This window comes from Astyanax mexicanus, chromosome 17, assembly GCF_023375975.1.
Source record: "Astyanax mexicanus isolate ESR-SI-001 chromosome 17, AstMex3_surface, whole genome shotgun sequence".
Taxonomy (NCBI): domain Eukaryota; kingdom Metazoa; phylum Chordata; class Actinopteri; order Characiformes; family Acestrorhamphidae; genus Astyanax; species Astyanax mexicanus.
The window spans coordinates 981,646-993,866 of NC_064424.1; the positions used below are offsets into that span (position 1 = coordinate 981,646).

A 12,221-nucleotide genomic window follows, 5' to 3' on the forward strand; every position below is an offset into this window, starting at 1 on the left:
GCCTTGAAGCCATGGAAAAGTCATGAAAAACCCTGCGTAAGGTGCATCAAGATGCTCGTTGTTATCTTGCACCCCGTCAACAGTCTATTTTCATGCCTTGTGCCTATGCTCTTAAAATAGCTTCAGAGCTTCTGAATATATCTACACTGATGGGCGTGTTGGTCTGGAAATGAGGTGTGTTCAGGTACATTTCTGGAATTTATGCACCACTGACCAATTTAAACCCTGACAACAGTCAGACGTCCATACCTATCTTAGCTACACTCCGCTGATTTTACATCAACAATAAACAGAATAGTAAATAAAATAACATTGCTGAATCGCTCCTTCACAGCGTCAACCATCAGCTCAGTTTCCTCTGCTGAGAAGAGTTTGTTGAACACATCCAGGTAGCTGCACCGTTACAATAGCAATCCACCAAAGTCAGAGCTCACCTGGTTCTACTCTTAAAGAAAATGATGAGCTCTTAATTAAAAGAGATGCTCTGATTGGTTTATTTCACACCCATGATTAATTAAGAGAATCAGTACATGACTTTTGCTTTGCGCTTTGAACCAAGCAAGGTGTACTTTTCCTGTCGTTACGATAGCAAAGACACACTGACACGCCCTAAATCAAGCTGCACGGTTAATGGCTCTCCTATAGATCTTTAAGTGTTTGGACAGCGTCTCGCGGTGCTGTGCTGTTAAACACTGCTCACTTATTTACACTACTATGCTCTGTTTTCACTCATGCACAGACTGAGACATCCCAGAATACTACACACATGCACAAAGAAATCTTATAACCGATTCACTTTCATATGTGTTCCCAAATCAGATATGTATCCGATCCATGAACATGCGACATGAATGTGAACGGTCAAATTCATGTTATTCATGCGTTGTCCTTTTGCTTTTACGCATTAGCATTAGCGCTACATGCTTCTATCTCTCGTACCCACACTGCATCTCTTGGTGCAGCTGTGCAGCTATAGCTGCAAAAAAAACAGCAAAAGCAAACCACCTGTCCTTTTTTCTCCTCCTGGATCTGAGCATGAACTTCAGAGCAGCTGTTTACTCTCCACTCCAGCAAAAGATGCTCCACATATGAGCTGCTAACTCATCCATTTCCCTTTATAAAGCTACGAGTCTCTCCTCTCTCTAATATGAGGGTTTTTGTTGTTGGTGAAGAAGGAGACGTTTATACAGGTATCAATGTGCAGCATGTGAGACGATTCAGGAACAGATTCTGTGTTCACATTACACACAGATACAGATCACTTACATTTACACTGAATGAGAACCGACAAGATACACTAATCTGATCTGAGCAAAAAATCTGATTTAAACAAAGTGGATTGTTTTGAAATGTTAACGTAGCCTAAGAAATTAGAATAAACTGTCTATGTGACGTGTTGAATAGTATTATTGTAGAAGTGTATATGATATATTGAGTGTTGATGTGTTATATTAATGTGTTTGTCTGCAGGAAATATGCCATGTCTGTGAAGATTCCAGATACCAAGAGCTGTAGAAGATGCAGTGTAGGTAAGAAAAACTCCTGAACTCGTTTTCATAATGACTTTTAAATGATTATTTAATCCAAATCCCAGAGATGGGAACAAGCTACTAAGTTAAAATTGAACTAAAGATTACTAAGATTAAATTTAAACCAAAACTACATTATAACACTGTTTTTATGTGTACAAAACCAGACAAATAGCATATATTTAATTCTTTATTTTAATGTTTTATTGGTTTCAAAGCATTTGCAATGTCCAGGGAAACAGCACAATTATCGATCTCAGCAAACTTCTTGATAGCACACCAAGACGAATCAGCACAAGCGTTAATAAAAAGAAATTCTATAATAAACTGATAGATAGATAATTAATACAGAAGCATAAGGAATTTTAATCAGATTTAAATATTAAATATTCTGCCTTGTTAAAATGGAATGGAATTACCATAACAGTTCAGACACTCCTTCTCATTCAGTATTGTTTTATTTAATTAATTTTCTACATTGTAGATGAATATTAAAGACATAAAAACAGTTGAGGCACACATATCTGCATATGTCCCTCCTTAGCTGTAATATAGTCTTCAATATTAAATATTAATATGTAAAAAAACATAAAAAGAAAGAAAACGAAGAAAAAGAAGAATCTCCATTTTTGACAATTTTTAGTTTACTACATAATTTAAACAGACAAACTGTCCCTTACACTGTGCCAAAATTTCTTGATGATCGGACCAATACCTGAAATAAACTTTTTTTATATTGACTTTATATGGACAGAGACAATATGCACAGATCATTAATTACAAAATAAGTAATTTAAATGATCATATTCAGTTAAAAACACCTTAATCTTGGTCAACTTCATGCCACAATGGAATTCTGGAATTCACAAGTATTTTTTTGTGATTAAGACAGGAAGTGTGTGTGTATTTCTGTAGTGTGTATATATATATATATATATATATATATATATATATATATATATATATTTAGAATTTTAATATCCTGTGTCTCAGTGAGGAACCCCTACACAGACAGTGTGTTCCTGTGTGCTGTGGTTCCGTCTGGCCTGGTTCTTCTCATGTGGTACGAGCCCCTGCAGAAGTTCATGCAGCTCAAGGTAATTTTAATTTTATTTTAATTTGTCAGATATTTTAATCCCTCTTTCCTTCCTTTCTTTCTATAACAGATGTGTTTCTTTCAGTGGGGTAAAGATGTGAAATAACTACAATGAAGAATTAAGAATGTGCAGTTCTCTTTATAAAATTAAAATCATGTTTAAAAACAGGGCTGTAAACAAATTTATAACGGATAAATGGGCTGTCTATATATTGTGAATTTACAGATGATTAATATATATAAATATATATAGTGCTGGACGATATGACCAAAATTTATATCACAATATATTCCTTAATTTCGGTCGATACAATATAATTTCGATATCGATATAAATACTTTTAAGGCCTCTGAAAAACTGGAATAAATGGAATGCAATGGAAATCTGTACACTACTGTCTGATGAAATTTAAACTAAATTTAAAAACTATATAAAACTTTAGAAATAAAAATGGTCAGAATAAATCGATGCTTACTTTTATTTGCATATAGCAAAATAAAAACATTAAATCTCTATCAAACACAAAACTATAACCTATAAACATATTACCAATATAAATAACTTTACATTACAACAGAGGAAGAGCTTCTTATTCTTTTGTAAACATATTTAACAGATCAAAACAGAAGTGCTTCAACCAGAATAAAGAATATAAAAGCCTTCATATATATATATATATATATATATATATATATATATATATATATATAAGCAACATGATATCCTCGTCAAATAAATAATCCTATAGGCTTTATCAACTATAAATAAGTTAGTTACAACATAAACTACGAAATCGCAGGAGAATTTTGTATGTAGTGAAATTGCTTGAGGTGGTGGAACAGATTAGATGTATTACCGCTGCTAATAGTCGTCTCCACTTTTCGGCACAATTTGGAGCTGAACTCTGAAGTTTGTCAGACCTGCGAAAGCCGAACAATTTCCACACCACTGAATTAGTTCTCTCTCAACTATCTCTTCTGCTTCTACCTGTGGAAGCTTCAGGTGCGCTTATTCTGCATCTAAAATATCCCGCGCTGAAGCTGAGCGGAGGCTGATTGTGTTCAGCTCTGCAGTGAAGTGACACCGGTAAAAAAACACCTGTCCGTGAGAGATTCTGTAAATAATACATATCGATATAGCACAAAAATGATATCAATGTTATTGAAACATTTCTTATCGCGATAAATACCGATATCAAATTATTGTCCAGGCCTATATATATATATATTATAGGTTAAATGCATAGGCAAAGTAAGCTACCTTTTCAGTTTTTATTAATTGTTTAAATGCAAGATATAAAATGTGATTTTTTCTCTTTTTTATTATCTATTTTTTTATGTGTGTATATTTTTTGCAAAAAAATAAATAAACTAAAGTAACCTTTCTGATATGATTCTCTCTCTCTCTCTGTTTCAGCACGTAGCTTTAAGCCTCCCTGATTCGCTGCCGATCTTCGAGCTGCTGGTTCAGGAGTCTGAGGAGCTGCCGGAGGTGTGTGTTGGTGTGCACAGCAGCAACCAGAGCCCCGGGAGAGCCCCAGAACAGCTGGACTTTAATATCATACACCTCGATGATACACCCCGAGAACAGCCAGGTCAACACACACACACACTCGTAACACACACACACACACACCACCTTACTGTACAATCACACAATATATTCTGATTATTCAAATACGTTACTTAGCAACCACCTAGCAACACCTTATCAACCACCTAGTAACTGCTTAACAAAACACCATAGCAACCACCACAGACACCCCAGCAACACCTTAGCAACCACCTAGCAACTGCTTAGCAAAATCATAGCAACCACAACATATTCCATAGCAACACCTGATTTTGATATTTATAGGTTTATGTTTGAGTAAAATGAACATTGTTGTTTTATTGTATAAACTACAGACAACATTTCTCCCAAATTCCAAATAAGATGATTATTATTATGAATTATGAATAACAAGATTATTAACGAGATTATTAATGAGATCATTTTTATTTTGCAGGCGGCGAGGCTCTTAAAGTGAAACAAGTAACCCAGCTCGACCGAGACACGGTCCTCATCGCTCTGGAAAGTATGATCATGTAATCCTCTTCTAGATTTTAGCAGAGCTATTCTAACCATACATTGACCTCAGCAGTGCTATTCTTATTATACCTTTACCTCAGCCAGAGCTATTCTAACCATACATTTACCTCAGCAGTTCTATTTTAAACATACATTTAGCTCAGCAGAGCTATTTTAATCATACATTTACCCCAGTATTGCTATTTTAATTGTACATTTACTTCAGCAGTGCTACTCTAATCATACATTTACCTTAGTAGTGCTATTCTAATAATGAATCTACCTTAGCATTGTTACTGTAATCATAAATGTATCTCAATAGTGCAGCTGCTGTCATTGCTTTAAAAAGAACATCAAGAGACATTAGAGGAAACATTACAGTTTTTTCTTTAATTTTTTTTGGATATAATTTTTCGTCTATTTACTTTTTAAGTCACTCACCAATTTTTTTTTTTTTTTTTTTTTGCTTTTTTTGCCATTTGTGGCCGAATTGTATTATCAGTTCTGAAAAGTAAGGATGATTAAACAGCGTTTTGTTTATGTTTAATGTTTATATTTCAGTTTATTGTGTGTGTTGAGTAACTGTGTGTTGGTCTGTTGTTTTCAGACACTGTGAGAGCAGTGAATCTGCAGGGCCGTTGCAGTAAAGGCATGGTGTCTGAACTGAAGTTTGATTTCTCTGTTGAGACTCTGGGTAAGTGGGATTTATGAGCTTGAATGTGGTTCAGCCGCCGGATCTATTAAGTATTAAGTATTAATTTGCTGTTTCTCTGCAGTGTGTTTGCAGGATAGTGTTCTTGCCTTTTGGAAGCATGGGCTGAAGGGGAGGAGCATACAAACCAGTGAGGTACATTAATTATCAATCTAAATTTATTTATCCTCTTTTTCATCATAAAAGGAATTAAATATCATATACATATGGTTGTCTTACTTTACAAGGAACACCTTTTTATTTCCCATCAGACAAAGAACAAATCACTATACACACTATACACTGCAGTGCTATTCTAATCTTACTTTTACCTCAGCAGTGCTATTTAAATCATACATTTATCTCAGCAGTGCTGTTTTAATCATACATTTATCTCAGCAGTTCTATTCTAATCTTACATTTACCTCAGCAGTGCTGTTTTAATCATGCATTTACCTGAGCAGTGCTATTCTTATCAAACATTTACTCCAAGATTGGTTTTCTAATCATACATTTACCTCAGCAGTGCTATTCCAAACATGAATTTACTTCAAGATTGTTGTTATAATCATGAATGTAAAAATTATTTAAATGCTGGAATGTAGGAAATACAGTAATTGTGTTTTTGTATTCTGCAGGTCACACAGGAGATAACAGATGAGAGCCGGGTCTTCAGGGTCCTCGGAACAAACAGGTATATTTAATTTCCAAAATTTGGACAGTGACCGGATAGTTGACTATGACTTGATGGACAACAACAGGGTGGACAGTGATTGGATGGACAATGAGAGTGAACAGTGACAGGGTGTGAAATAACAGAGTGGACAATAAAAGAATGGACAATAAGAAGGTAGATAGTGACAGAATGACCAGTGACAGGATAGACAATGACAGGATGGACAATATCAGGGTGGACAATGAGAGTAAACAGTGACAATGTTCAAGATAACAGGATGTAAAATAACAGGATGTAAAATAACAGGATGTAAATAAACAGGATGGACAGTGACAGGATGTAAAATAACAGGATGTAAATAAACAGGATGGACAGTGACAGAGTGGACAGTAACAGGGTGGACAGTAACAGGATGGACAGTAACAGAGTGGACAGTAAAAGGATGGACAGTAACAGAGTGGACAGTAACAGGATGGACAGTAACAGCATGGACAGTGACAGAGTGGACAGTAACAGGGTGGACAGTAACAGGATGGACAGTAACAGAGTGGACAGTAACAGGGTGGACAGTAACAGCATGGACAGTAACAGGATGGACAGTAACAGAGTGGACAGTAACAGGATGGACAGTGACAGAGTGGACAGTAACAGGGTGGACAGTAACAGGATGGACAGTAACAGAGTGGACAGTAACAGGGTGGACAGTAACAGCATGGACAGTAACAGGATGGACAGTAACAGAGTGGACAGTAACAGGATGGACAGTAACAGGATGGACAGTGACAGGGTGGATTTTAGTGTAAAATATTATTTGACGTCACCTGTAATAACTAACATTCTCTGGTTCAGGGATATAATCTTACAGAGCACTCCAACAGACGACCCCACCGCCCCCAGCAACCTCTACATCCTCACAGGCCACGAGAGCAGCTACTGAAACCCCCCAGAACCACCCAGAACCCACCCGGAACCACCCGGAACCGAGGAACAGAACCTCACAGCGGGTCAGGAAGAGTCCTGAACCTGGAGCATCAGGAGCTTCACTGCCAGCCTCTCTGTCCTGAGAGACGCCCATCAGCATCACCCAAAGAGGAGGAGCCAGCGGGGCGGGGCGGGGCCTGGAGACGAGCTGCCCGAGACTCGGAACCAGCAGAACCAGCAGAACCATCTGAGGTTCTGTGAGAGGATGCAGACGGACTGATTCGGGCCGTACTGGAGCCCAACGTATGCTAACGAGAGGAGAACCTGTTTCAGAACCTGGACCTGAAGAGTTAACCGATACAGTACCTGATACAGTGAATGTAATCGTTATTGCTCTGCTCTGATTGGTTAATCCTATAATAATCCTTTTATGGATTGTTATAGTTTAGATATAGATTTTTTATTATTTTATTTTATTTTTTAAGGAGCATTGTTGATTAGTATTGTTAATTATTTAAAATATAATAATAAGTATGCTGGTCATTACACTATTAAACCTAAGAGAAAAAAATTAAGAAATGTAAATGATTAGGATCTATTTAAAAAAAATGAAAACACATTTATAAACTTCTGAGATTGTCTGATAGTGCTGTAGGTGGTGGGGGTGCCTTATTAACTATTTTTGTTTTAGTTATGATGTTTGTTTCTGTATTTATTTAATTACTAAGAATACATGTGAATAAGAATACACATTAAAATGGAATTGAATTTTGTGGTTATTAATGTATGTTGACACATTATGATTAAGCACATAATTATATAAGGCAAATTATGTCAACACAGTGCTAGTTGAATGAGTTAAAACGACGTTTTATAAAATAAAAGTAATTCCAAATACAGTAGCAGTCACGCCAAAATCTTTAAAACATTCATGATGTGGTAGCTCACTAGCAGGTAAGGGTGTTACCCACTGCACCACACCAACCACTTACTGTAAGGACACACTGGCTCTGCTGAAAACAGCTTCTAGTGTCTAAACACTGTATATTAGCTTAATAACCTAATTTTTGAGTTTTCCCACAAAAAAAATACAGATATATACATCTCTGGGAAAAGAATCTGATATAAAGATCATTAAATTATTGTTTTGTTCTATAAACTACAGACATTTCTCCTAAATTCCTAATAAAATATTCTCATTTAGAGCATTTATTTACAGAAAATGAGAAATGACTGAAATAACAAAAAAGATGCAGAACTTTCAGACCTCAAATAATGCAAAGAAAACAAGTTCATATTCATAAAGTTTTAAGAGTTCAGAAATAATCAATATTTGGTGGAATAATCCTGGTTTTTAATCACAGTTTTTTTTTTCATGCATCTTGGCATCATGTTCTCCTCCACCAGTCTTACACACTGCTTTTGGATAACTTTATGCTGCTTTACTCCTGGTGTAAAAATTCAAGCAGTTCAGTTTGGTGGTTTGATGGTTTGTGATCATCCATCTTCCTCTTGATTATATTCCAGAGTTTTTCAATTTGGTAAAATCAAAGAAACTGTATTTGTAGCAGACTAATAAGTTTTCATAAACTGCTCTAACTAAACTTCCTGTCTCAGAAGGCTGCCTAAGTAGGGAGCATGTGTTCGGTTTGGGACGCACCCTGTGTGTTTAGTGAACGCAGGGAGGCAGCAGAGTGTTTTTGGACGCGTTTTTTACTGGAAATGATCAGAGAAGAAGAAACTGAATCGTGTAAACAGCAGCGTTTCAGCAGTCTGATCATTTTATATTAAATGAAAGTTATATTTGGTTATTTGATCAGTTTATATTAATTATATAATGATAAATGCGTATTGATGTGGTTTAATGTATTCAGAAAAGCTCAGTTTATTAATGCAGGCTGGATTCTGAACAGATATGAACTCAAAAAATATGAACTCCGCTCTGAGTTAATCCGGATTATTGTTCGGGACTGATTCGCTTTAATCGCGATGCCGTTAGAAGTCGCGTGCTTGTCGTTCAGGCAGCCGTACGCGGGTCTGGTGCTGAACGGGGTGAAGCGCGTGGAGACGCGGTGGCGCCCCCTGTTGGCGGGACTGAGGAACTGCACGCTGGCGGTGCACGTGGCGCAGGTGGAGTGGGAGGGGGCGGAGTGGAGGGAGATCCTGCAGCACAGGTTCAGGATGGAGCCCCTGCAGGTGGAGCAGCTGCTGGAGTCCGGGGAGAGGTTCGGGAGGGGAGTCGTTGCAGGTGAGAACTGGGTCTGTGTTAGAAGGCTTGGTTTCAAATGTTCATATCCAAAATATCTAAATGAATATTTTTTTTGAACAATGTTCTTGTTATAAGACAAACTGTAAAATTTGGTGGAAAAATATGCAACCCTGTTACCGTAAATTACCAAATATATTGCATAATCTAATTTAAAAAACTGATTTGATACTTGAGCTTGACGAATAAAACTTTTTGATAGTCTATTACCTGTATTTAATAAATATATCACTAAAAATGATCAAATTGAAAATCAAATTTTCAGAAGTGACCACCCCTAAAATGTACCGAAATCCTGGAACGTCCCTGATATGAATCAAAGCCCACCCTATTGTGATGTAGAACCACTTATGTGGAATTCTTATTATTAGTTAAATTTAACCAAAGCTGACTTTACAACCTAAACATGTTACTCCACATTACATTTACTGCTGTTAGAAAAAAATATGCGTGCAATGCAAAACTGATAATATTTAACATAATATAAAAAAAACAGATTTGTTTATTATTATTATTATTATTATTATTATGTATTGGCATGTCAATTCTGTTGTATACTTACGTTTTTTCCACACTTTTTTAAAAAAACGGAAGCGTTGTGTCCTGTGTTTTAAAATTTTGTTCTAAAAAAGCACTTTTTACGATGATGTCCTTTTATCAAAAGAATGTAACTTAGCCTTTTGGAAGCAGTTAAAATAAACGTTATATAATCCAAACACTCCCAGTCTGTTAGCAGAACAAGCCATCATTAATGCGAGTTATTGCTCTCATCACTGACTGCTCGTGTAAAGCTGGTGAAATCCCTGAAAGCTCAGGTCAGTGAAGCTCTTGACTGCAGGACGTTTCTAAACAGGTGAAAGACCCCATGACAACAACCAGAGGCAGTTCCTAACAGCAAACACAGCACACAAATTACACTGGCTGACACACTTTCAAAGTAAAAGTTTATTTTAAAACAAATTCTACTTTTTCTGCGATATTATTTTTGAGGGACAAATCCACCTTTTTCTGAATTCCCCTGACCCTGTTGGTGATTAGCCTTCTAAATTGAGGAGAAAATAAGATAAAATTGAAAAAATAAATGATTAAAAAGGTTTTAAAATATTTTGTGCAGGTCTGGTGGATGTTGGGGAGACGTGGCAGTGTCCTGAAGATATTCCCGGAGAGGAGATAAAGGATCTGGAGGAAGCAGCGTGTCTGACAGGACTTAACCAGAAGTTCCTCACCAGACTGTCGAACCCGCGCTGGCTGACCGAGCCGCTGTATATGAGAGGACGTAAAGATGTTTGGACCGTGAGCATCCCAGAGCGCCTGCTGCCCTCCCATCAACACTGACCCATTAAATCCCACCCATCACTGCAGTGACCAATCAGAACCTTTCATTTCTGTTAAAATTAAGGGTCCAAAAATGTTACAGAATGATGAATCCAAATATTTCCACCAAATATTGACTGAATAAAGGCTGTTAAAAAGGTGTGTGTTGTGTCACATGACCAGAGCTGTTCAAACTGTTTAAAATGTCCAAAAAAAGAATTTGAAATACGTGTTAACCTAAATATATGGACATATATGTTTTTTTTGGTACAATATATAATAAATCAATTAGAATAAAAGTGCAATTACAGAATCTCAAAATATAAAAATCTTTTTTTATTTCAATTTTTATTTTTTTTTTCCTCAAAAACAAAAATAAATTGGATTATGCTGTGGGGGAAAAATTGCAAATCTGAAAATATAATTTCTTAAATTATGTTTGTGAAAGACAGAATTTGAGAAAGTAAAAATGGGAAAAAATAGATTAAAAAAAAACATTTTATTTCTACATTAAATGGAAAAAAGTGTTAAACCTACTTTAACGTTTTCGAATTTTAAATGTTAAACCGTTACAATATACAGTCACTATGCGGGGTGGTGCATTTTGGGTAATGTAGTCTAGTGTTTGGAATGCCGTCTTTTTTTTTTTAAAGAGACTGTTCTATTTTTTGGCTCGATTCACTAAAAAAGAGCCGAATCTTTTTGTTCTTTTTTTGTTGCTTAAATTTATATATTACCAAAGTCTGTGTAAAAACATACATTAATACATTCAAAATTACACGTTTTTTTGGTACATGCGACCTTAAAGATGTCTAGTAAAAATATATGTTTTTGGGAATATTTAATTTAGTGCAGTTAGACTTAGAGTACAGTAGAGTAAATAAGAGAGCACTTAAATATACTTATATAAATATTAAAATACCCCAGGAATATTCTACAAACTGAAACTGGAAAAAATAAAAACCTGTTTTGTTGTTTTTATATGTATTTTTTGTACATATTTTATATAAAAGAGGAGCAGTCTTAAACCCAGTTCGACAGAATATATTCTGTTTATAAATAAAAACATTTTTATCCTCACACAATTTTATATTTTTTACTGTTTATTTTATTTATTCATGAGATAAAGAATCATCAGTGATTTATCATTTATTAATTTCATTTATTTATCAACTGTAGGGAATTAAACTGGACACTAGATGGCAGCGTGGAGGCAGCTTCAATTTTTTCTATACATTTTCTATACATTTTTTATACATTGATCTCTGCAAAGTGAAATAGGAAAAATAAATAAATAAATATATATATAAAACATCTTAAATTATAAATTTGGATCTCAAAAAAAAAAACGTTTTAGTACCTGAAAATAATGAGATAATATCTCAAGGCAAATTAATTTATATAACACCTTTCATACACAACGATCATTCAAAGTGCTTTACAAATTAGAAAATACACAGAGAAAAACATTTAAGAGTATAACAATAAAAATGGAAATAAAATAAGAATAAAGCGTGAATAAAACATGATAAAAACAATACATTTAAAAGGACATTTAACAAAAAATATCTAGAATAATAGTGCCGTTACAGTATCTTAAATTAAACAAGATATTATCTTAACGACTATTTAAAATAATGAGACTTGGTATTTAAAA

General features: G+C 35.2%; 2 protein-coding genes across 2 annotated transcripts in view; both read left to right on the forward strand.

Annotated features, from left to right (window-relative positions):
* Positions 1-7,752, forward strand: part of map4k6 (mitogen-activated protein kinase kinase kinase kinase 6) — a 49,902-nt gene extending 42,150 nt beyond the window's left edge. Inside the window, exons 26-33 of the mRNA XM_049466740.1 lie at positions 1,471-1,529; positions 2,523-2,626; positions 4,043-4,220; positions 4,635-4,703; positions 5,304-5,390; positions 5,473-5,543; positions 6,026-6,081; positions 6,913-7,752. Coding sequence (XP_049322697.1) covers positions 1,471-1,529; positions 2,523-2,626; positions 4,043-4,220; positions 4,635-4,703; positions 5,304-5,390; positions 5,473-5,543; positions 6,026-6,081; positions 6,913-7,000 — 712 coding nt within the window. The 3' untranslated portion in view covers positions 7,001-7,752. The remainder of the gene's footprint in view (positions 1-1,470; positions 1,530-2,522; positions 2,627-4,042; positions 4,221-4,634; positions 4,704-5,303; positions 5,391-5,472; positions 5,544-6,025; positions 6,082-6,912) is intronic.
* A 952-nt stretch (positions 7,753-8,704) lies between these two features.
* Positions 8,705-10,724, forward strand: zgc:110222 (ASCH domain-containing protein). The gene is made up of 2 exons (XM_022666535.2): positions 8,705-9,232; positions 10,365-10,724. The coding sequence occupies exons 1-2, from the start codon at positions 8,974-8,976 to the stop codon at positions 10,583-10,585; spliced, it is 480 nt and encodes a 159-aa protein (XP_022522256.1). The 5' UTR covers positions 8,705-8,973; the 3' UTR covers positions 10,586-10,724.
* The last annotated feature ends 1,497 nt before the right edge of the window (positions 10,725-12,221 follow it).

Bases quoted from the DNA above. Each gene is read 5' to 3' on its own strand.
- zgc:110222 (XM_022666535.2), top strand. From the start codon at position 8,974: ATGCCGTTAGAAGTCGCGTGCTTGTCGTTCAGGCAGCCGTACGCGGGT. The intron at 9,233-10,364 runs GTGAGAACTGGG...TATTTTGTGCAG, and splicing joins CGGGAGGGGAGTCGTTGCAG to GTCTGGTGGATGTTGGGGAG.